The sequence below is a fragment of the Trematomus bernacchii genome, unplaced genomic scaffold (assembly GCF_902827165.1).
Source record: "Trematomus bernacchii unplaced genomic scaffold, fTreBer1.1, whole genome shotgun sequence".
In the NCBI taxonomy this organism is placed as follows: Eukaryota; Metazoa; Chordata; class Actinopteri; order Perciformes; family Nototheniidae; genus Trematomus; species Trematomus bernacchii.
Genome location: NW_022987973.1, coordinates 17,487,569 through 17,509,567, shown reverse-complemented (window position 1 = coordinate 17,509,567; position 21,999 = coordinate 17,487,569). Strand labels below are relative to the sequence as shown.

Here is a 21,999-nt window from a genome sequence, read left to right as displayed (position 1 = left end):
TACTTAAAAAATGGTGCTAATTTGGTTCACATCCAGGGGTTTCTCGCATACACAAAATCCACAAATCCATTCTTTGGTTCCAGCTTCTCGATGTGAAGATGTTCTGCATTTTGTAACTCTGTGAATAAATCCTCTCTGGTTGTTTGACTGCGAGTCAGTTAGCGAGTTGGGTATGTTGGGTTAGACAGAACGAGTTCTTTCAAGTTGTTATGCAATTTTTTTTCTAATTTTCTTTTTAGAAACGTATAAAATAGAATAAAAACCGGTATGAAAATAACTAGATTAATTGATAATGAAATAATCAGCAGTAATCCACCAGCTCGTTCCAGTTTGTCCCTGCCCCACTTACTTAGATTCTGACGAATATAAACAAACTCTGCCTAACCCATGCCTGTTAATTTACACGTTTTTTTTTTTTTTTAAAGTGCGTTGTCAATCTCAGTGCAATTTATTTCCCCGGAGCATCAAACTGAAGCACTCACAGAACATGAACACTTGTATACTCCCTTAAAGCTCTGAGACATTTACAGGGACATTTCTCTCAAAATAAACCGTCTTGGTCATGAATGATTGAAGCATTCAAATCATGCTACTTTACTCCCTACATTGTCTTAGCGAACAAGCATGAAACTTGCATTAGGAGACTTGTGATCACACTAAGGATCTTCTTATTTATTTATTATAAAGCTTTTATGAGTTCTGTGTTGAAGCCAGTGTAATTACCATCTGCTGCAGTGAAGTGTGGTTTTGAACCTTACACCTTAAAAAAAAGGGGAGAGGGTTGTGTTGACGTTTCTCTCTGTGTGTGTGTGTGTGTGTGTGTGTGTTAGGTCTGGTGACGTCCCTGTCTGAGGGCTGGTACAGTCTCCTCCTGGACCTGCAGAACCGCCTCAACAAAGTCATCAAGAGCGTGGGGAAGATCGAGCACAGCTTATATCCTTCTTATATGTTCACACCTTTCCTCCATCTTTCACCACCCGCACTACAGGTGTGGTTGAAGCAACTAAACACGCAGGGAAGTGACAAAGTGATGATGGATGCTTTAATTAGCTTCAAATGCATAACATCGTTTATACAGTATGTAGCCACTTTGGTTTCTAGGGAAACCGTGTGGAAAATGTTCACTGTTTTCATAGATCTTTCAGACCTAATGGTGTTAATCAAGAAAATAATTGTCAGAATTGTGTGATGAAAGTTGATAGTCACTATTGTATTTTAACAAACTTCAAACTGTAGGCAATTTGTATAATTTCAATGATTCTTTTTTTACATGTTGATATAGAAATGAAGGGTGATTTCAACCCAGATGAACTGGAGGTGTTTTGTAATTAACATCTCACATTAAAATCCATGTACAAACTTTAAATACCAGATCTGTACAGATTCAACCAGCGACCTTAGCTGTTTTGTATTACTTCCTACATATCATACTGTATTTTTGTTGACTTTGCCTGAGGTCAAATATGTGATATTGTACCTAAAGTGCTATCCTTAGGCGAAACAGCATCCTTGTATTGATTTTCCTTGACTGCGCTGCACCTGGAGGTCCTTCCACACAGAGCGCAAGACAGAGCAGGCCACGGGATTCATCGACGGAGATCTGATCGAGAGCTTCCTGGATCTCGGTCGAGCCAAGATGCAGGAGGTCGTCAGCACTCTGCAGGTAGGAGCTCAGCACGCTCATCCAGGCTCACACACTGCGAGTACAACCAGATGAAATGTGATCCTACCTACTTCTCTGAAAATATATATCTAGACTTGTTCAATGTTGTGAACACATTGAATGTCTTCATACTCAAGGACATTAAACGCTAAGGTATTGTGCGTATTCAACAGCTTGATCATTGTCAGGTTGTGATAACAGCTTGTGGCGACCTGTTATAAACCCAATTACGGGTTTATAGTGCTTTGTCAAAATTGGATTAAGGGGGGAATCCAACTCCACCTCCGCTCGATAAATGGTGTATAATCTGTGCGTAATGTAAGATGCAATTGGGTTGTAGTCTTAAATTAATCATAGGTGTTTTCTAAGTCAATTTAAACCAATTAGTGTGGCATCTCATATTCCCATTCAAAGCCAGGTGCAATCCAGCGCATGGATATTTAAATTGTGGATTTGGCAAATTGCAAAAGCGGCTTTGCACAGCAGATGTATTTTGTCCTTTGCCGCTGGACGCTCTGCCACGCCAAGTCTCCAATCCTAAATCCCCTGTACCATCCACACCTCCATTTGACTGCATATAAGGAAGAAAAGGCATCAAAAACATATAGAATTCCGCAATTGTGATTCCCAAAACTATCTAAATCATTGTATGATAATAAACACTTAAAATATAATTAAAAACATATATTGATAAATAATGAAAACTGTATTGCTTTGCGAAGCGACCCATTGAGGAATAAAGCTGAGCTCCGCTGCAGAGGGACAGCAAAAATGTTCTGAAACATCAGCCCCAATGAAACGAGTGTGTGCCAGATGGGGAGAGGAGACGCTGAGCACAACCAGCACTTATGGCTCTTCATTTTGATAGAAAAAACATGTGTGGAGAGCCTCTGAGTGGGAGACAGCGGGAATGGGCTGCTTATGACACGAGTCACGTCTGTGGCGCTGATCTCCGGTCAGAGCAGTCACCGGGGAGCAGAGGAGCCGACAACATGCTGCAGGTCGAGAGCACAGAACGCCTGAGAGGCTTACTTCATTATATTTTCAATTATAACCTTCTGCCTGCTCATTGCATTTTCCTTAACATGAATGCAACATTACCACTATTAATTGGTTCTGCAGTGCGTCCATGTTTCAAAGCATCTTAATGATGCGGCATTTGCAAAAAATGTTTTGCCATTGACCTCAAACTGGGTTTTTCGTCATTGGAGTCTTTCTGCGGCTTCAAGATAGCAATGCCTGACCACACCCCATTATAAGACCATCACACCCTAGGGTGCATAGTGAGAGCCATTAGATGTGCTACTCGCGCAATGTTGGAGCCAGGCAAGAGAATGGGAACTGCGTTGGTCTAAAACTAGCGCGGTGCGCTGCTCGGCCCAGGTTAAAGGAAAGGTCCGGAGACATCACTGTTATTAGAGTCTGGGCCTCTGCTCCAATAACAGTGATCCAGGGGAGAAGCCAACAAAAACTGTTGTCATTTGTTTATTTGGCTTTTATTTATTTGTTATCGTTTATTTAGCAGGGACAATGCACATCAATGAACACTTAAAACAATAAAATGTGTCAAGCGTAAATATGCCAGATTTAGCTTTGAGCTAATTTCCATCTGCAGTCCCTCACATAAAACATTTAAGAAAATGACGTAATGACACCGCTGGAAGCGGTGTTGAATTTCAAAGACCCGTTTGACAGTTTTATTAGCTGCTCCTTTGCTTTGTGTGTGGGAACTGGGAATAATGTTCATGGTAGAACAGGTGGCTAGATCATTTTTGGCAGATAAACAAATAAACACATTCTGCTTTGTATTTTTTCTACTCCTTGTATTTAAAAAAAGTATTTAGCTGACAAACAAAGAATTTTCCTTACTTCTTTCTTAAGACCAGCTAATAGACAGCCAGGAAACATGTTGCCTCTTCAGTTGCTCATTTACATTTTTAAACAAATACAAATATGCACCGTTAAAATAATTACTGGTAGACCTGTAATCTTATTTGTGATTAGTGCTGCAGTTGATGATTAAGGTCATAATCCAAATCTGACGATAAGCTTGATTAATCAGAGAACAGTGAGAAACACCGGTCTTAATTTCCTATAGTGTGATGCCATCCTTACCAATTTCCTACCAAGAGTCTTAAATATAGCTAACTATCATATTGAGGTACTTGGAACTGTCAGGTGTTTGAAATGTTTGCATTGTTTTGAACAAAAGGGTTGATTATGAATTAAATCTGCTTCTCATCTAATCTATGAATCGACAAGTCTTTGCAGTTTACCGAACTGCTTTCATTTCAACATTAAATCCTACTGTTAAAGGGCAGGGTGTAAAACAACAAAGACGACCAGATGATGGTCACATTGAAACGCAGAAGAAGACAAAAATAGGTGACAAATTATACATTGATGATTTTTATGAGCTTCTTAAAGCATCTTGCCTCTGAACAACTGAAAACAATTGCCAAAAAAAGGTGAAACATTTCTAGATACTAATTGTAGAGTAAAGAAAAGAGCCTTCCTTTCCTCACCTGTTTAGCTGTTGTTCTCATGTGGAGGCTCACTGTTTGTTTGTCGTTCACTTGCAGATCGATGACGGCAGCGGCATGAAGCGTGAGGCCACAGTGGACGAGGTCATTAAGATAGTGGAGGAGCTGACGAGGATCCACTAACCATGTCCCACCCCCCCCTGAGTGAGAGGAGAGTGCCCGAGGTAGAGCAATGGTCAAAAAGCCCCGGAACGGTTTGGGTTTTGCAGATTTGTAAATAGTTATAAATAAACAGTGCGTGCATGTTCGTCCTTCAGACTTCAATGATTTGTAAAACCGGTAAGGCACTGAAGGTGCCGCACGTAGACATCAAACCAGAGTCTCCGGGCGAAGTGCATAGCATCCTGTTTGGACGACAATAAGACCAAAGTGAAGACATTGGTTGAGTGTGTGTGTGTGTGTGTGTGTGCGTGCTTGTGTGACTGCGTCTGTGTGGAGTAATGTGTGATTATAAATAGGAGAAATCAGAGATTTTCCTCACCAAAAACATTCTCTGGGATATTTGTGACCATAACAGATCCTCTACCTAACCCCACAGTTAAATCTGACTGGCTTTCACTTTTCAAGATATAATTATAGTCTGGAGTTACCACGCTGTATGAAAAACAAAATGAGGAAAAAGATAGATTTATAGCTATTTTGTCTCTGTGATGTTTTTTTGTTTATTCTAATAAACGTTGCTTTAGTACTGTTGACATCTGTGTTGGTTTTTGTCCTCAGAACATGGCGGCTCTGCTCTTATAACAAGTAATAGGCAACGTTTTCAATGAATATGCTTCATTTCTAGCTACGCTAACTGCGTGGCTCTAGGGATGGCAATGTGGGTCTGTTGGTCTGTTCACTTCTTAAGTCCAGACTGAAATATCTCAACAGCTATTAAAATGAAACATGAAATCTATTTGCTCCCAATATTTAGGGGCGTAGAATATCCTCTTGTACGACTACAAGGTAAAAATGTGGAATATGCCATTTCCTATTCTATCAAATTGGCAATGAAGACATTCATGATTCCCAGACGTCGAATCCTACTGACCTTAGTTAGTAATCCCCTGACTTTCCTCTAGCAGCACTGTGAAGTTGACGCTTTTTAAAAAAAAATCAAATATCCCCACAGTTAATTCAATGTATTCCTGTAAAAGTTGGTGCAGACATTCATGATCCCCAGACATATTATGCTAAAAAAATGTCAGGTTCGTTTGTATTTTGTGCCTCTACTGTGACATGTTTCTACGCTTTAAGGTTAAAAAAGCTCTTTGTTTTTCTCATACTGCCTGTGCTGCAGCACCTCTTTTCACCCTCTGTCTGAAACCAGAGCCCAGTCTGCTCTGATTGGTTAGCTGGCTGGCTGTGTTGTGATTGGTCCACCACTTAGAGATGTCCCACCCATTACCCTAACGCTTACAATGTGGTGAGTGCTAGTGATGCGCTAGTATTACAAAGTGATGTTACGTTACGATGTCACGGGCGTAAACAAAGGAGTCCAATGGAGGCGTTTCAGGCAGGGGGGAGTGTGTGGGAGAGAAACTCCCTCTGGATGGAACTTTGGGATTTTAGCCTTTGCAGACCATTTACATGCACACAAACCTATAGAACACACTACAGGAAAGGGAAACCCCCAAAGAGCATAATAAGGCCTCTTTAAACTCCTGATCTTACACCTAGCTTCATCACCATGTGTTTTTGAGTTTCTCCCATCAGCCTACTAATGTGAACACTAAATATACAATTCTGTTTATTCAGCATGAACCATTTGCATTTACACTGAAAATGTTTGTCCTTTTCGTCCTTTTCTGCTTCTATATATATAAAACCATTTAAAAACACTTTAACAACCTGAATTCTGCAATCGCCAATGTTAACCTCGTTTATCAAATTAAAACAGCATCCCGGTCCGGTTTAAAATTAAAGCAACCTTTCGACATGTAGCCCACGCAGCCATAATAAATGTGTTTGTGTGCATACTTACACGCAGGGTTTCCTTCTGCTGCTCAAAATGCTGAACTTTACTGTATATTGTTTTCTCAAGCACCTCATTAATATCTGTAATGTGCATACTTCTTTTCACCCACAGCAAACCGTGCTAGAAAATCCAGCTCTTTCAGCCTAGGATATCAAAAGGTCTTACAGGCTGAATTTCTGGAAGGGTGATGTTGCAAACTAGCTTCAATCACAATTCTCTACAGCGTTGCATTTTAAACTGAGGTTACTGAAGCCAACTGGCCACAAACTGGCACAACCTCTTCCAGTTTCAAGAGCTATTTCTGTCCTCCTGACACCATCCTGAGGCAAACAGGCTTTTGTTTTGCTCTGGTGTTTTGTTCACCTGATTCTCTATTGTTTCATCCTCACCCCTCCTTACTGTATAAATATACACTTGTTTTCTCAGCTTAAATAAATAGAACAGCCTTACATAAAACCGGCAAACATCATCCTGTTCTGTTAATGGTCGATAGTGCTTATAAAGACTGAAGAGGTGATTAGAAATGGAATAAATGAATAGTTTAATCTTCCTCTTTTCATTGATGTTACATTCCATTTAAGATGTTCTACCATTGAAACTCAAAAGGAAATCATGCTACTGAGATTCATATTTTAGACTATGTGTGAAGTAAATGTGATAACAGATAGATAGATAGATCGTACTTTATTGATCCCAAATTGGGAAATTGTTGTTACAGCAGCATAAAAGGCATTTTACAATAATATTTATAATAATAATTACAAAATATACAAGAATAGAAATAAAAATAAAATAGAAAATATACATGTCGAAATAGAAAATATACATGCAGATATTATATATATATATACACAAATATATATATATTCAAAATATATGGAATATGGAGTATTAAATATGAAACAGATTATGTATGAGTAAAATGTACAACGTGGTTTTATTTAAAAAAAATGTACTAACTTGTGTGTTAATGCACTACCGAGGACACGCTAGGAAGAACCCATTTTTGCTCATGTCAAATAAAAAGGCAATTTCACACTATGTTTAAGTAAAACATCCCTTTATATTGGTATCAGTGCTTTTAGTCTTTAACTCAAAAACATATTATTATTGGTATTATGTTGGTGTGGATTGATCTCATTCAGGTTGGGATTCATTGATGCTCTAAAGGTGCAGTAGTTCAGACAGTATTTTTAAAGGTTTTCCAATATAAAATAGTAACTTTTTTAAGACTAGTGAATCTTACAGCTGGGATAACATCTGGACTACTAAGCAGGCTGGATATAAGGCCGGGTCAAAGCCCATGACTAGGGCCAAATTCACAAAGCTTCACGGTACAAAGAGTTTCCTCAAGTGATGAAATTCTTAAACGCTTTGAATTATTTTCCTTTAGAGTAAAGACTAGATCCTGGTAGTTGTAAAAGCTATTCACAAAGCATTTAAGAGAGCTCCTAAGGTGGAGCATTGTAAGTAGCAGGGGGGAGGACCTTTTGAGAGGCTGAAGAATTTCTGAAGCAGAGGAGAAAATGATATAATATTTAACGAGAGAGATTCTCTCCAAACGCTGAAAGACAGTGAGTTAATAAAATGTTAGAAATTGGATTGTGAAGTTCTAATGTGTGGTCGATCTCATTAGAGAACTGCTCACTTCACCCAAAGCAATAACACCAGAAGTTAAAGTGATCACAACACTAAGACAATAACCTTTCATCAGAAGCGGTTTGCTTGCTTTATGGTAGATACAGTGCATCCGGAAAGTATTCATACCCCTTAACCTCTTTCACATTTTGTTATGTTACAGCCTTATTTTAAAATTGATTAAATTCATTTTGTTTCTCAATATTCCACACGTAATACCCCATAATGACAAAGTGAAAACATGTTTAAAGAATTGTTTGCAAACGTGTTAAAAATAATCAAATGAAATATCACATGTACATAAGTCTTCACACCCTTTGCTATGACACTGTAAATTGAGCTCAAGTGCATCCCGTTTCCACTGATCATCCTTGAGATGTTTCTATAACTTGATTGAAGTCCACCTGTGGTAAATTAAATTGATTAAACATGACTTGGAAAGGAACACACCTGTCTATATGAGGTCTTACAGTTGACAGTGCATATCAGAGCACAAACCAAGTCATGAGGTCCAAGGAATTGTCTGTAGACCTCAGAGACAGGATTGTATCAAGGCACAGTTCTGGGGAAGGGTACAGAAACATGTCTGCAGCATTGAACGTCCCAACGAGCACAGTGGTCTCCATCATTTGCAAATGGAAGATGTTTGAAACCACCACGGCTCTTCCTAGAGCTGGCCGCCCAAACCAAACTGAGCATCGGGGGAGAAGGGCCTTAGTCAGAGAGGTGACCAAGAACCCGATGGTCACTCTGATAGAGCTCCAGTGTTCCTCTGTGGAGGTGGGAGAACCTTCCAGAAGGACAACCATCCAGAAGGACAACCATCTGTGCAGCACTCCACCAATCAGGCCTTTATGGTAGAGTGGCCAGAAGGAAGCCACAGGCACATGAAAGCCCCCATGGAGCACCTAGAGTACTCTCAGACCATGAGAAACCAAATTGTCTGGTCTGATGAAACCAAAATGGATCTCTTTGGCCTGAATGCCAAGCATCATGTCTGGAGGAACCCAGGCACCGCTCATCACCTGGCCAATACCATCCCTACAGTGAAGCATGGTGGTGCAGCATCATGCTGTGGGGATGTTTTTCAGCGGCAGGAACTGGGAGACCAGTCAGGATCAAGGGAAAGATGAATGCAGCAATGTACAGAGAGATCCTTGATGAAAACCTGCTCCAGAGTGCTCTGGACCTCAGACTGGGGAGAAGGTTCACCCTTCAACAGGACAACGACCCTAAGCACACAGCCAAGATAACAAAGGAATGGTTTCAGGACAAGTCTGTGGATGTCCTGGAGTGCCTCAGCCAGAGCCCAGACTTGAACCGGATTGCATATCTCTGGAGAGATCTGAAAATGGCTGTGCACCGACGCTCCCCATCCAAGCTGATGGAGCTTGAGACGATCTGCAAAGAAGAATGGGAGAAACTGCCCAAAGATAGGTGTGCCAAGCTTGTAGCATCATACTCAAGAAGACTTGAGGCTGTAATTGCTGCCAAAGGTGCTTCAACAAAGTATTGAGTAAAGGGTATGAATACTTATGTTTATGTGATATTTGAGTTTTTTATTTTGAATTTATTTGCAAAAATTATTTTAAAACTGTTTTCACTTTGTCATTATGTGGTTATTGTGTCTAGAATGTTGAGAAAACAAATTAATTTAATCAATTTTGAAATATGGCTGTAACATAACAAAATGTGGAAAAGGTGAAGGTGTATGAATACCTTCCGGATGCACTGTATACTGTACAACATACCAACCAATGCTGCTACTTCTATTGACTGGCAATTACAGAAGTTGATGGAAGCTTTGCTATTTTTACTGCAACCAAATAAATTAAGTAGTAATAAAACAAGCATGGTGAATAAACATAAGCATTTAAAAATAACCATCAGCATGTGAATAGGACACTGTGCAACAGGCATATGATATGTGTTGGTATACTTTTAGACTTAAACGTTATTCATCTAAGCTGTTCATTTCATTGCAAAAGTAGCATTCCTAATCAAAGTATGTCTTAAAGTCTTTATTCTATGATAATACCCTCCATTCTGTGATGATTATCAATTAGAAAGCTTTAACAGTTTATTAAATAAAGCCCTTAACAAACATGTTTTGTTTAATGTTTTGTAAAGTGACTTTCAGTATCTAGAAAGGCGCTATATAAATTGAATGTATTATTATTATTATACATTTTAAATATCACCAATCACATCTTTTTAAAAGAATCAGTCATACCAAGCAACCTTCTCACTCAGGAAAAACGTTCCCTCCTTTTTTTGCTCAGAGGTGCGAGGAAGCATTTTTCAAAATCAACTTCAAACTAGAACTCTTTGCTATAACATTTCGCTAAATTAGGACAATTTTCCCAAAATTAAATTGACTTTGTTTGGGTGAGATTAGGAGTTAAAGAGAAGCTTAAAAGTATGTTTTAGTGAGGGTCGCTCGTAGATTTAAAGTCGGTCATAGAGTGAACCATTTCATAGGAAAAGTCTTTTGTACAATGACGATAAAAGTATTCTATTCTAAATGAGTAAAAATGATTATCAGTGCCTTTTTTAAATAACTGATTTAAACCAGAATTGTCCGTAAAGCAACTAAAACACTCGAGGCTTAGCTTTCATTGATCATCAGTCAGACGATTTTCCTATAGAACATGAGTAGACGGGTAATATAAACGATCAAACATATAATCCCCAAGCCCCAAGCATTCCTGCATAAATGTCAGCAGTTCAAAAGCAGCAACAATAAAGCTTACATTAATTTGTAAAACAAGCTTTCCTACACATGATGGCTTTACATAACAGCAACTCACTGGAGGTGCTTGTAGCAGAAAAGCCGCGCTGGAACTAATGATATTAAAGATGGCTGAGCTCGTGTCCCATGAAGCCGTGCTAGTGAGCTATTATCTACAACACCAGGGTCCTGCAACTCACAATTAAATGGATTACAGCGGTAATTAGTGTTGTTTACACCGGTTTCTTTTGTGCTATGAGGGTTAAGGTTCTGCTGCAAGGCTTCCCCATTCAGATTTAGAGGAACAACATTAATGGACATTTTGTCGTAGATTAAAAGGGCTTTAAAATGAATCCGTGCTCTTCAGAAACCTTGACTCTTCAGAGGCATTGTTTGTGCGTTTCCAGTAGTTGCGTCATTTCAGAACATATGCAGAAAGTCTCAATGCAGGGAACTTCTGTGTGAACTCAAATCAAAATTGTTCAGTTAATGTCACAATGTAAGGTACACCAGAACGCCCTATAGAAACGTGCTCTTGGAGTGAGCATTCTGACCTATTAGCTATTTCCACCTATACATACTGTATAACCCTGTGTGAAACAAGTTCAGGTCTCTTATGGCGCATTTCCACTACAGTGCGGAGCGCGGTTTAAGCGGCCTGTTTTTGGTTGCGTTTCCACTAGGCATAGTTCCGGCTAGCGGGTACTTTTTCACCGTTTTCTGGCTCTCCAAAATCGAGGTTCTTTCCGGGCCAACAACCGGGCTGAGTGTGCTAAACTAGTGAGAGAATCGCTGGTAACTACAACAAAATGAACATATTTTACCGTGATTTAATTGTAATACACGTTTCAAAATGATGCCGAAGTAACAACATACTGATATCGGTTAGTAAAAACCATGAATTAATGCTTTGACAAGTCTGCAGACAGACGGCAGGCGAAAAACCTTTTAAAATGCGTGTTTTCTGAATGGAGATCGGCTAAGCTAACACAGTATATGCTCCGACCGTCCACACTCACAACGGCCTATACAGACATAAATAAAGCAGCGACTGTATTCGCCATGACACAGACAGTCTGTGGTTTGTACTTGTTTAACTTTTGTCTAGTTTCTGAACATATATGAGGAGCTGTGAGCTCTGAGGGCTAACAGCTAACGGCTGATGTTGGTTTTTTGTTTCGCATTGAAGATGACGTCACGGCTCCGCCTACACTGCGTTACTATAGTTACTACCCCAGTTCCTAAACTGTAATGGAAACGCAGCAAAGTGAGCCTGGCCTACCAAGGACTAACTATACCGTACTAAGCCATGCGAGGCCCTGCAGTGGAAATGCGCAACCCAGTCTCACGGCATTTCGTGTTATAGTCACAACATTATAATCTATTGATTGTGTTCACCAACACGATTTCCCCCTTTTTTTCGTGTCACACAGAACGATTTTAAAAGCAATGTATTTCTATTGGTAGTATGTTTCGTGCCTGCAACACGTCTTTTTGTCCGGTCGGGTCTTGGAAGACCGGAAGCTGTGTGGTTCATAAAAACATGTTCTTACTCAATATCAAGCCACGATTATTGTTTTTATTTTAAATTGTATAATGTCGGACTTTTTTTGCCGTCTGTGAGGAAAATAAATGGGGCTCACTCAGAGCCTCAGAATACTGAAATCTGTATTTTTAAAATCACTAATTTGTTATTATTTTCTAAATAACACACTGTTATTTACTCAACAATAACACACAATTATCCTTGTTTTTATTTATTTGTTTAATTCCATAATCTCTGGCTTTTTTGGCGTCCGTCAGGAACTGAATTTCAAAATAAAAATAACCAGAAACAGACTATATGGGACATTTCGAGCATCATTGCGATACACAGCCACTGAACTGATTACCCAAGATCCTCAGCTATGGTTTAAGCTCGGTGATTGGATGTTTATCCAAAACTGGATTTGAACGGGACCAACATGGTATTTTTACTCCACTACATTTATTTTAGTTACTTTGCAGATTCTGATTAATGATGTGAAATATAAACAACCCTTAAATCAGACTTTAGTTGCACCTGAGTCAAATTCAGGGAAGGTGATTGTCAAGTGCCAACAATCAGGAGAGATATTTGATAGTTGGTGCTTGAGAAGACTAAACATTTATCTGCAGATCCCTATAAAGTATATTCATTACTCGTTATTCTCTACTAATAGTTAATTAAAGACTGTATATAATGGCTATTTTGCACATCATAAGCCATAATAACTTTTTATTATTAGTGTAGGACACTTATGTATGTATAACATCTGAAGATGTGTAGTTTTATTCATGTTCTCACATAATTTTACAGCATATTGCTATACTATTTCACATGTTTTACTTCTACACATTAATATCTGATTTGTAAAACAGACAGAAAGGTATATCCGTCATTTAATGGTAAGCTATTGAAATTCTGAATCCATAGATGTGTCTCCCATCACCCAAAACCCCTGACTATTCTTTCAACTCAGTATTTACATTCTTATATTCAAAGAAAATCAGTAATATCTTTAAAAACTACAAGTCCCTTTCTATCAGCTGTGCACCGTTATGGTGTAAATATAACCTATCTACGAATTGGATCAAATATAAAAGTCAGCCGAATTAGTGTTGATACTGCAAGGAGACGTATTGTGTGAAGAGAAATTGAAGATGTTGTTTAATTGCTGATATATTTATGATCCACGTCACATATTCAGTTTCCGTGGCAGTTCTTCCTGTTTGTCTAGAAGTCTTCTCATCAGGGCTCTATAAATAAATAACTATGGCAGATGTGTAATATTTAATGCAGCCGAACCGTGTATTACAATGCCGTTATGTGATGACTTCCAAAGAGAAAAGCAAGCACACTCGGAATAAAGTATTATTATTTTATTTTTTTTATGTTTTTCGGATTTCATATCGCATAAACACCATCTCCCGATGTGCATTGCGGCTAAACAATCCAATCACCGAGCTTAAACCATAGCTGAGGATCTTGGGTAATCAGTTCAGTGGCTGTGTATCTGTTTCCGGTTATTTTATTTTGAAATTCAGTTCCTGACGGACGCCAAAAAAAAGGATAATTGTGTGTTATTGTTGAGTAAATAACAGTGTGTTATTTAGAAAAGAATAACAAATTAGAAGGAAAAAAAGATTTTAAAAAATACAGATTTCAGTATTCTGAGGCTCTGAGCCCCATTAAAAAATTAAAAACAATAATTGTGGCTTGATATTGAGTAAGAACCATAGACTGTATGAACATGTTTTTATGAACCACACAGCTTCCGGTCTTCCAAGACCCGACCGGACAAAAAGACGTGTTGCAGGCACGAAACACATTACCAATAGAAATACATTGCTTTTAAAATCGTTCTGTGTGACACGAAAAAAAGGGGAAAATCGTGTTGGTGAACACGAATCAATAGATTAAATGTCGTGACTATAACACGAAATGCCGTGAGACTGGGTTGAAATGCGCCATTAGTGGCTCTGGAAACCTAGGAAATCATTAAGTGAAGTAGAAGTTTGTGGTGTATTCTGGCTGGATACAGGAAAAAGGCGCTCTGAAATAACTCCTGCAAGGCGCCAAACATCACAGATCGCTGCTATCCTCGTGTGTAACATGCTCTCAGGGCGGCTTTTGACTTCAAAGAGGAGAAAGAAGGTCAACCATACAGAACCACCTCAGGGAAACGTCCTGTACAACTACAGTCTCGTGCTGATTACACCGAGCGGCCTCACTGGATCTGCTGGGAGGCTGAAGCAAATCATTTCACGTCAGATTGTTTGTCGTGTGGTTATGTAGCGAGTCTAAATAGGTGTCGGAGAGTCATGCTTGCTCGCTGTTGGCTGGTTGACTGTTTTCACTGATAAGGATTTTGCACACCTTGGTCTGGTCTGTCTGCCCGCTCCATCTCTCACATGTTTTAATCCGCTGAGCTGGAGCCAGAGGGGCGGACGTTTCCAAGCACCAGAAGTCACTTTGAGTCTTTGATGTCGGGCCCCTATAGCTTTAAAATATTCCGTCACCGAGGGCTTAAGCCAAAGTCAATGTCATTTAGATAAAGTGTTATTTCTCCAAATGTGTCTTTATCTTGTTATCATCGTCGGTTTTTAAAAGCACTTTTCTGCATTGTTTAAAAAAAATTATATTACGATATGGTTCATTAACACAAGTGTGTGGCTCCAGGCCTCATTGTCTTAAACAAACATTCAGATACAAGTTTCCTAAATATTGCTTTTTTGTCTTCTTTCTAGTGGATGTACAGATACAATTCAAGCATCGTTTAATGGCCATTATCAGTGGATATCAACATCCTAAATATAGTTTAGAAAGTGCTTTATCTACAAGTAGGTTTAAAATTCCATTATCATCCATTAAAATGGATGCAGCATCGGTAGTAAGTATGACAAATGCATAGAAGGAAGTCCCGAGACATAGTATAAAGTGTCAAATAAATGGGTGGGTCAAATAAACATAGAACTATGACCCAGAACAGTAACTTGCTTTAAACCAAAAACATACGGTGTTCCAATACCCATATTTTCATACTATTTAGCATGGAAGAAAATGATTTATTAAGTCAAAATCAGTATTCCAAAAATACCAGGATATTGTAATGCATCCTGTTGCATTTTCACTATGCAAGCCAGCCTGCTTTTCTAGCTACTCTGACTCACAATTCTTTGCAAAGGGGACGTACAGTATGAGCAAGAGGGTCAAAGATGAAGTTGCAATGTTAGGACAAAGTAGTGTTTCCCCGTTGTAAGCATACTGCAAGCAACAGTGAGCACCTTGTAAGGGCAGCTGCAGTATGTACTGAAGTAAAAAGTATCTGATTTAAAACACAGTAATGATGTTTTTCCTAAACCTTATAGGACATTTTAGGACATAAACCTAATGGAACTGAAATTGAAACCTGGAACACTGCGACCCTTTCACGTTGAATGTGCACAGGGTAATAATCTCATAACCCCTCAGCTTTATCTTGAGAACATTTGGGACAGCTTAATTACCTCCCGTTTTGGACCCCTTAGAATTAACTTTCTTTGTATATTTTCATGTAAAACACCCTGTTTTTATTCTATCAGTTGTCTGCTTGTGATTCCCCACCTAGCACTTACTGAAAGAGTTTTTGAGTGTTTTGTTGGATTCCCTCGTCTCCAGAAGGTAAACCTATGCTCTTTGTCTTTGCCTCAGGCGAGTGAAACTCCACATTGTCCCCGGATGAGCTGTGTTTTACCCCTGGGGAAAGCATTTGACTATTTTATGGAGTCTTAACAGCATGGTTAATGCATTCAGTCCTGGCAGGAGGCCCATGCTTTCTGGCACAGAATTTGTTTCTGCCATTCCCCGTCCTGCAGCATCTGAGGGGGAGCCTTGCCCCGGTTACTCTATCCTTCTGGCAGTCTGTGATCCAACCAGAGTAAATCTGGTCCGGGCTGTTGGTTTTTTGTCTTTGTTTTTCTCTAATTTTGTTCTGCTCAAAAGTGCTTAACCAGTATTTTCAGGATAAAACTACATTCTCTCTGTTTTTTTAAGAAATGCATTTCTTCCAATTCTGAATGAGATTTTCAATATTATTAAGGTAATTTCGCATTCAGCATAAACGTATCCACAGTAATTTATTTAGACTTTAATACCCTGCAGAACTATTTTGTTATTGGATTACTAGAAGATTGCAGTGTTGCTTTTTTAAAAGACTGTCTCTTTGCCTTTCCAATCGCACAATGATCCATAATAACACAGGAGGGAGAAGATGCCTGTGAGCACTGACAGTGATGTGGAGACTTCAGGGTCAACTTTAATGCATAAATCAGGATGGTCCGGCTAAAAAGGGAGCTGAGGACCCCAAGTGATAAGAACATAACATTGATCTTTTTTATAAGACAGAAATGACCAGAGCTTCCATAAAATCACACTTCAACATGAAGATAAAATGTGATGAGAAACTGTTCTGGAGATGACTAATGCACACTCTGTGGAATAATTTCCACCCAATTGTGTTAATAATGTAGCGCCTCTAATCACGTTAGCGTCGACGTAAAATGGGATTGGTTTTGAAGCTCGGGCAAACTGCATGAAATATTCAAATAGAGGTGCCCTACATTAGGCAGTGAATCTTAATTTCTCTTTTTTTGGCACACTGGAGGCGAGATTCTGATAACACAGCCTTCCTCTGATAGCCGTGTTGAGATGCTAATCTGGTTGTCGAAACATATAATTATGCTGCAGAGGGAGAACCCAGTGTTTTGTAATGATAATATGACGATAAAAGTTTGCTTGCTTAGGACAAAGACACTCGGGCTGTAGCATCTTATTGCCTGAGTAGTAAAAGAGTCCAACTTTCTGTGTATGCTATTATGACCAAACTGCAAGAAAACAAGCTAGCAACTCTGTGAGGTTGTTTATGCTAAATGCTAACATTAACACGCTAACATGCTCATAAAGATAGTGCTAGCATGCGGATGTATTTATTTATTAGTTTATGTTTCACAACCTGGCTCTTAGCAAGGCACAACCAATAGGGGACACAACCGATTGAGGAAAGTCATTTATTTAACAAAAGTAATTAAAATATGTGCACAACACAGTGCACAACATTGTGCATCTGTTTTGGGGTGTGCATGGAAGGAGAGAATGGTGTATGATTGTTTTAAATTGCGTAAAATAAAGGAAGTAGAACCCAGGAAAGACTAACAATGACACATAACCATAGGGCTGCCTGTAGAGAGGGATGACCAACCTGTAAACCGAAGGGTGAATGGAATTCTAGAAACAGGCAAAAGCAGGAATCGCCACACGAGTAACTTTTACAGTATTCTTCATCTTAGTTTAGCTTCATATATTTGCTCATTAGCACTAAACACAGAGGAGAGCTTAGGCTGGTGTTATTTAAATAAAGAAATGCCAAATGAACATGTTAAAGTGGATCAGGATATGAAAATTGATGAGAAAGGAGAATTTACCAGAGTAATTACAATTCATCTGGGGGGGAACTTAATAGAGTGCTGCAGGAATTGTTCCTAAAACCCAAATGTGTTCGTGTTTAGCACTTGTTTCAAAGTCAGTGGACTTTTGAATATTTTTCTGCTGAAATGCCTAAAATAAGGTTTGCGGTTAAAGCAATCTTTAGAGATGTTTTTGTTTTGTTCTATATGACACACTGAGTGTTGAAGCTTTTACAAGTCCTGAAAAGGAGGTTGCTACAGTAGAAAGAGCTTCTGGAGTTTAATTTGGCTATTTGTAACAATTTATTTATTTGTGAACATGATCTTGCCAAACAAAAAATGAAAGTACCATAGGGTTTTGTTTGATAAACAGCTTCAACTACATCCAAAATCCTATTAGAAATCCCATTGACTTTGCGATGAACCTACGTCATCCCTGCAGCACTCTGTGTCTCAAATGGTAAATCTGTGCGCAAGACATTTCAGCAGAAACCAGAAAGGTCAACCTCACAGTGAGGACAGAAGGAAAGTCAAGGGATCACCAACATCTATAGTATTCATCTATTGGAACATGAATATATGTGGAAAAGATAATAGCCATGTCAGTTTCATGGCCACAATCTATTACAAATACAATGTTATGCTGTTGTAATGTGATTCATTTGTTGAACTTAATGTGATGATCTCTTCATGCTCAAGAATATAAAACATTCAAACTCTGGTCATGAATTGTGCATGTAAGCTTGTCTCATGACCTGGAACTGAGGGACGTCTATAAAACATTAATGTTGAACCTGACGCTGCACTATCCGCTCACATGGACCTGGATGTCAGCACCATCCTGCTGCTGTCTCTGAAGCGAATGTTTTACTGTTGTTGTTTTTAGGTACTTTAAGTCATTCAACACTAGGTATTTTGTCATTAGATGAGTCTCTCTTGTGCATGAAGGGTCTCTGTGACCACAGAGGTTCAAAGTTTAAAAGCATTTGTTCAACCCCCATGACAAGAGTTTTGATTTGCGATGCTGGTTGGGAGATTCCCATTTACAGGACTTGTTATATTCAAATAACACCAAATGTTTAGACTCATGTTACTTTATGGATAAATATTTAAGCTTGCAGTGTTTAAACAAGAGAAGCTGGCCACAAGGTGTTGGAAGTTATGACATGCATGGGCGTCGCAGCCATTATATGAGGGTGGGACAAGTCCCCCCCACTTTTTTAAATGATTAGTTTAGACCCCCCCACTTTTACTATGCGGAAAGTCCGTGAATCGGTCTATCCACTCGCTGCACTTTGTAGAGCGCTGTGTCAGTGCTTTACTATCAAATGAAATCCATTCCACTTGCTTATTGAGAGAATGCCCAAATCAATGAAACTCCGTACCATGTTTTCACTGCTACTTTGTACCAAGGCAGATTCTCACATAGCGCGCGCATGTTCAAGGAGTGTTGTCAGTTGGACAGCTCAGATCTGTTGTATGAAGCGATGCCGGTAGCGGAGGTAAGGCACACACACCAAATGTTCAGGAAATGGTTAATACAGCGAAAATCAAAGCTGACGATCTCTTGGTTTGATATGTTTTCTCCCCCAGACAACATGGACATAAGAACATTTTTTTCAAAGAAGAGGAAAGTAAGTCATCAGCTGGTAGCAGTTAATCAGTTAACAGTGATGGCAGCGTCTCACTTCTGGAGAGGAGTTTCGTCTTTATGTCATGATAGAGAGATACAAATACTGAATAGTTTAGATGAGAAAAGGCATCGAAATGCCAGGTTACTAGTATTTATCATGTAAACAGGGAACATGAATAACCCGATCTCTCTGTGCTCATGTACACACCATATCCCCAATATGATCATAACCGGGATAATACTCATAAACGACTTACTGATGTCCATGTAGAGACGCAGTCAGTGTGTTTTACTGGAGCCTCAGTTCAATAAGAGATTATTTTCTGAGTTCTTTAACTTAGGTACTCTCTCTCAAAATGGTAATGTGCATTATGTTTTAATTATACTTCTTATCATTCAGAAGCTTTTTGTGTGTGTTTATGTTTTACTGAGTGCTTATAGGCTATTTCCATCCCAGTATTCAGTTAACTATTTATTTTCTGTGCACATTACATAGACTAGCTAATATTCTACCTACTGCTTGGGACTTTGAGTCTTCAAAATGTCCAATGTCACAGACTGGGACTTACTTTAGAGTCAGTTCTATTTACATTCAGTATGACTTGTTATGATTCAATGTGAAAGAGTATACTGCTCAATAAATAATTATCACTTCACCACCTCTCTTGACATCTAGGCACTTGAGAGTGAGTCAGAGGCAGAATGCAGGGACAGTGGAGAGAGGTCCATTGCTGAGGTGAGTGATGAAAGGGAAATGACAGTTGAGAGTAAATTGTGATGTGGACTCTCATCCCAGGATTTTAAGGAAATCAGTGGGGATATTGAACAGGAAACATTTCAGTCAAGGGGCATCATATGACCAATATAGACAGAAGAGCAACATTTATTTGAACATTTAAGTCAATGATACCATTCCTAGGTGAACTTAACATCCGTATGGAGTCAGATCAGTCTCAATATTAATAAATGCTCACAGAAGGATTCACAAATGTATTTTGCGATTTATATATAAATGACTGTCCACAACAATATCTCTCAATGCACTCACAAATAATTATTGTTGTATATAAATGTACAAAAAATGGGCATTTAAACTGCTTTTTATTAATTCAAAGACGGCTCTGAATTAATAATCAAATATGTTTCCTTTCTTTACTACTGGATGAAATTACAAAATGTACCCATCATTTTCCTCATGCTAGTATAGCCACATAAAAGTATCAAACCACCTGTTAAAATGCAGGAAATCTATTTTTTTTTCGTTAAAAATGTCCCCCCCACATTCAGGATGCTTCCTACGCCCATGATGACATGTGTTAACGTATCAGTTCCAACAAGTGAAAACTGTTGTAAGCCTTCGTAGTCAGGAAACATGGAACAATGTCCAGTTGACTGGGAGGCTTTAATAATATTTTCTCTCTTTGGTTTTTAAAACAGGACCGCAATTCATAATCCCATATGTCTATAAATCCATGGTGTTCATGGAACAGGGTTGGTCTAAACAGCGACATACAGACGGATTATGTGTAAAGAAGTCAGAAATATTACAGAACATGCAACACACTCTCACTCCCTAAGCGTCCAGGAGCGACGCTTGGTCAGGGTCCCGTGGCGTCCAGTTGTGACGCGCCAAGGCTCCTTCAGCTTCATAAATGGACGCAAAGAGCTTTCAGCTGATTGCAATGTATTCCCATCGGCGTCGGTATTTGACGCTTAGGGAAGAACGGCATTCGTTTGTGTCGGAGGCTGTTAAAGGCAATGTGAGCGTCCATTCCCATTGGATAACGGAGAATTGTACACCCGGAAGTAAGTATTCCCCTTACTGTCGATTGATTTGACAGTGATATCTCCACTACTCATCAACTCAAAAACACCAGATTACTGTATCCTTGTTAATTAAACGACATTGATAGGTTTTAGTGTGTGTACAATGCTTTTGTCACGTTTTCCCCTTCAATTCTGAGAAACAAGTCGTTTTCTATGAGTTTTGGATGGCCGAAGACATTACATTACCCACAATCCTCTGTAGCAACCATAGACTGTATAAAAAAATTAAATAATACATTATTCCGAGTGTGCTTGCTTTTCTCTTTGAAAGTCACCACATAACGGCATTGTAATACACGTTTCGGCTGCATTAAATATGACATATCTGCCGTAGTTAACTCTATGTATAGAGCCCTGATGACAAGACTTCTAAACAAACAGGAACTGCCGCCAAAACTGAAAACTTGACGTGGATCTTAAATATATAAGCAATTAAACAACATCTTACATTTCTTTTCACACAATACGTCTCCTTGCAGTATCAACACTAATTTGGCTCACTTTTATATTTGATCAAATTGGTAGATAGGCTGTATTTACGCCATAACGGTGCACAGCTGATAGAAAGGGACACCTACTGGTTAAAGCACGTTATTGCATTTTATAATTTTATTATTAGATATTAATAGGAGGATGTGCAAAACAGACAAACTAATAAGGCTTTATTTAAACATTAAAGAATATTTTAGGTTAAGGTCTTCTTTTGAATAAGAAAAAAGCTTTGGGGGTTTAGAAGATGAATATGGAGGGATGAAACCCTCTTTGATGGTCACACATGCAGAGCACACAGCACACACAGTGAAATCTGTATCTACAGATAAATATTAAGCCTGACAAAGTACTTAACGTCTAATATATTGCTTTCCTGCAATGTTAACTATGTTTAAGCACTTATTTTAACTGATATTATACATATGTATTATACTCTTATAATATGTATGTAGATAGTATAAGAAATGTGCAGAATATGACAATGTAATGGTGGAGGTACACACATATTGATAGATGTCTTGTAATGCACTGTTGAGGAACCTGCGACCC

The 21,999-nt window shown here is 38.8% G+C and overlaps 1 protein-coding gene across 1 annotated transcript in view; it reads left to right on the top strand.

Annotated features, from left to right (window-relative positions):
• The window catches only part of ddb1 (damage-specific DNA binding protein 1), a 47,693-nt gene extending 42,792 nt beyond the window's left edge, over window positions 1-4,901 (top strand). Inside the window, exons 25-27 of the mRNA XM_034116491.1 lie at window positions 831-933; window positions 1,540-1,663; window positions 4,246-4,901. Of these exons, the coding sequence (XP_033972382.1) occupies window positions 831-933; window positions 1,540-1,663; window positions 4,246-4,329 (311 nt within the window). The 3' untranslated portion in view covers window positions 4,330-4,901. The remainder of the gene's footprint in view (window positions 1-830; window positions 934-1,539; window positions 1,664-4,245) is intronic.
• Window positions 4,902-21,999: the final 17,098 nt, after the last annotated feature.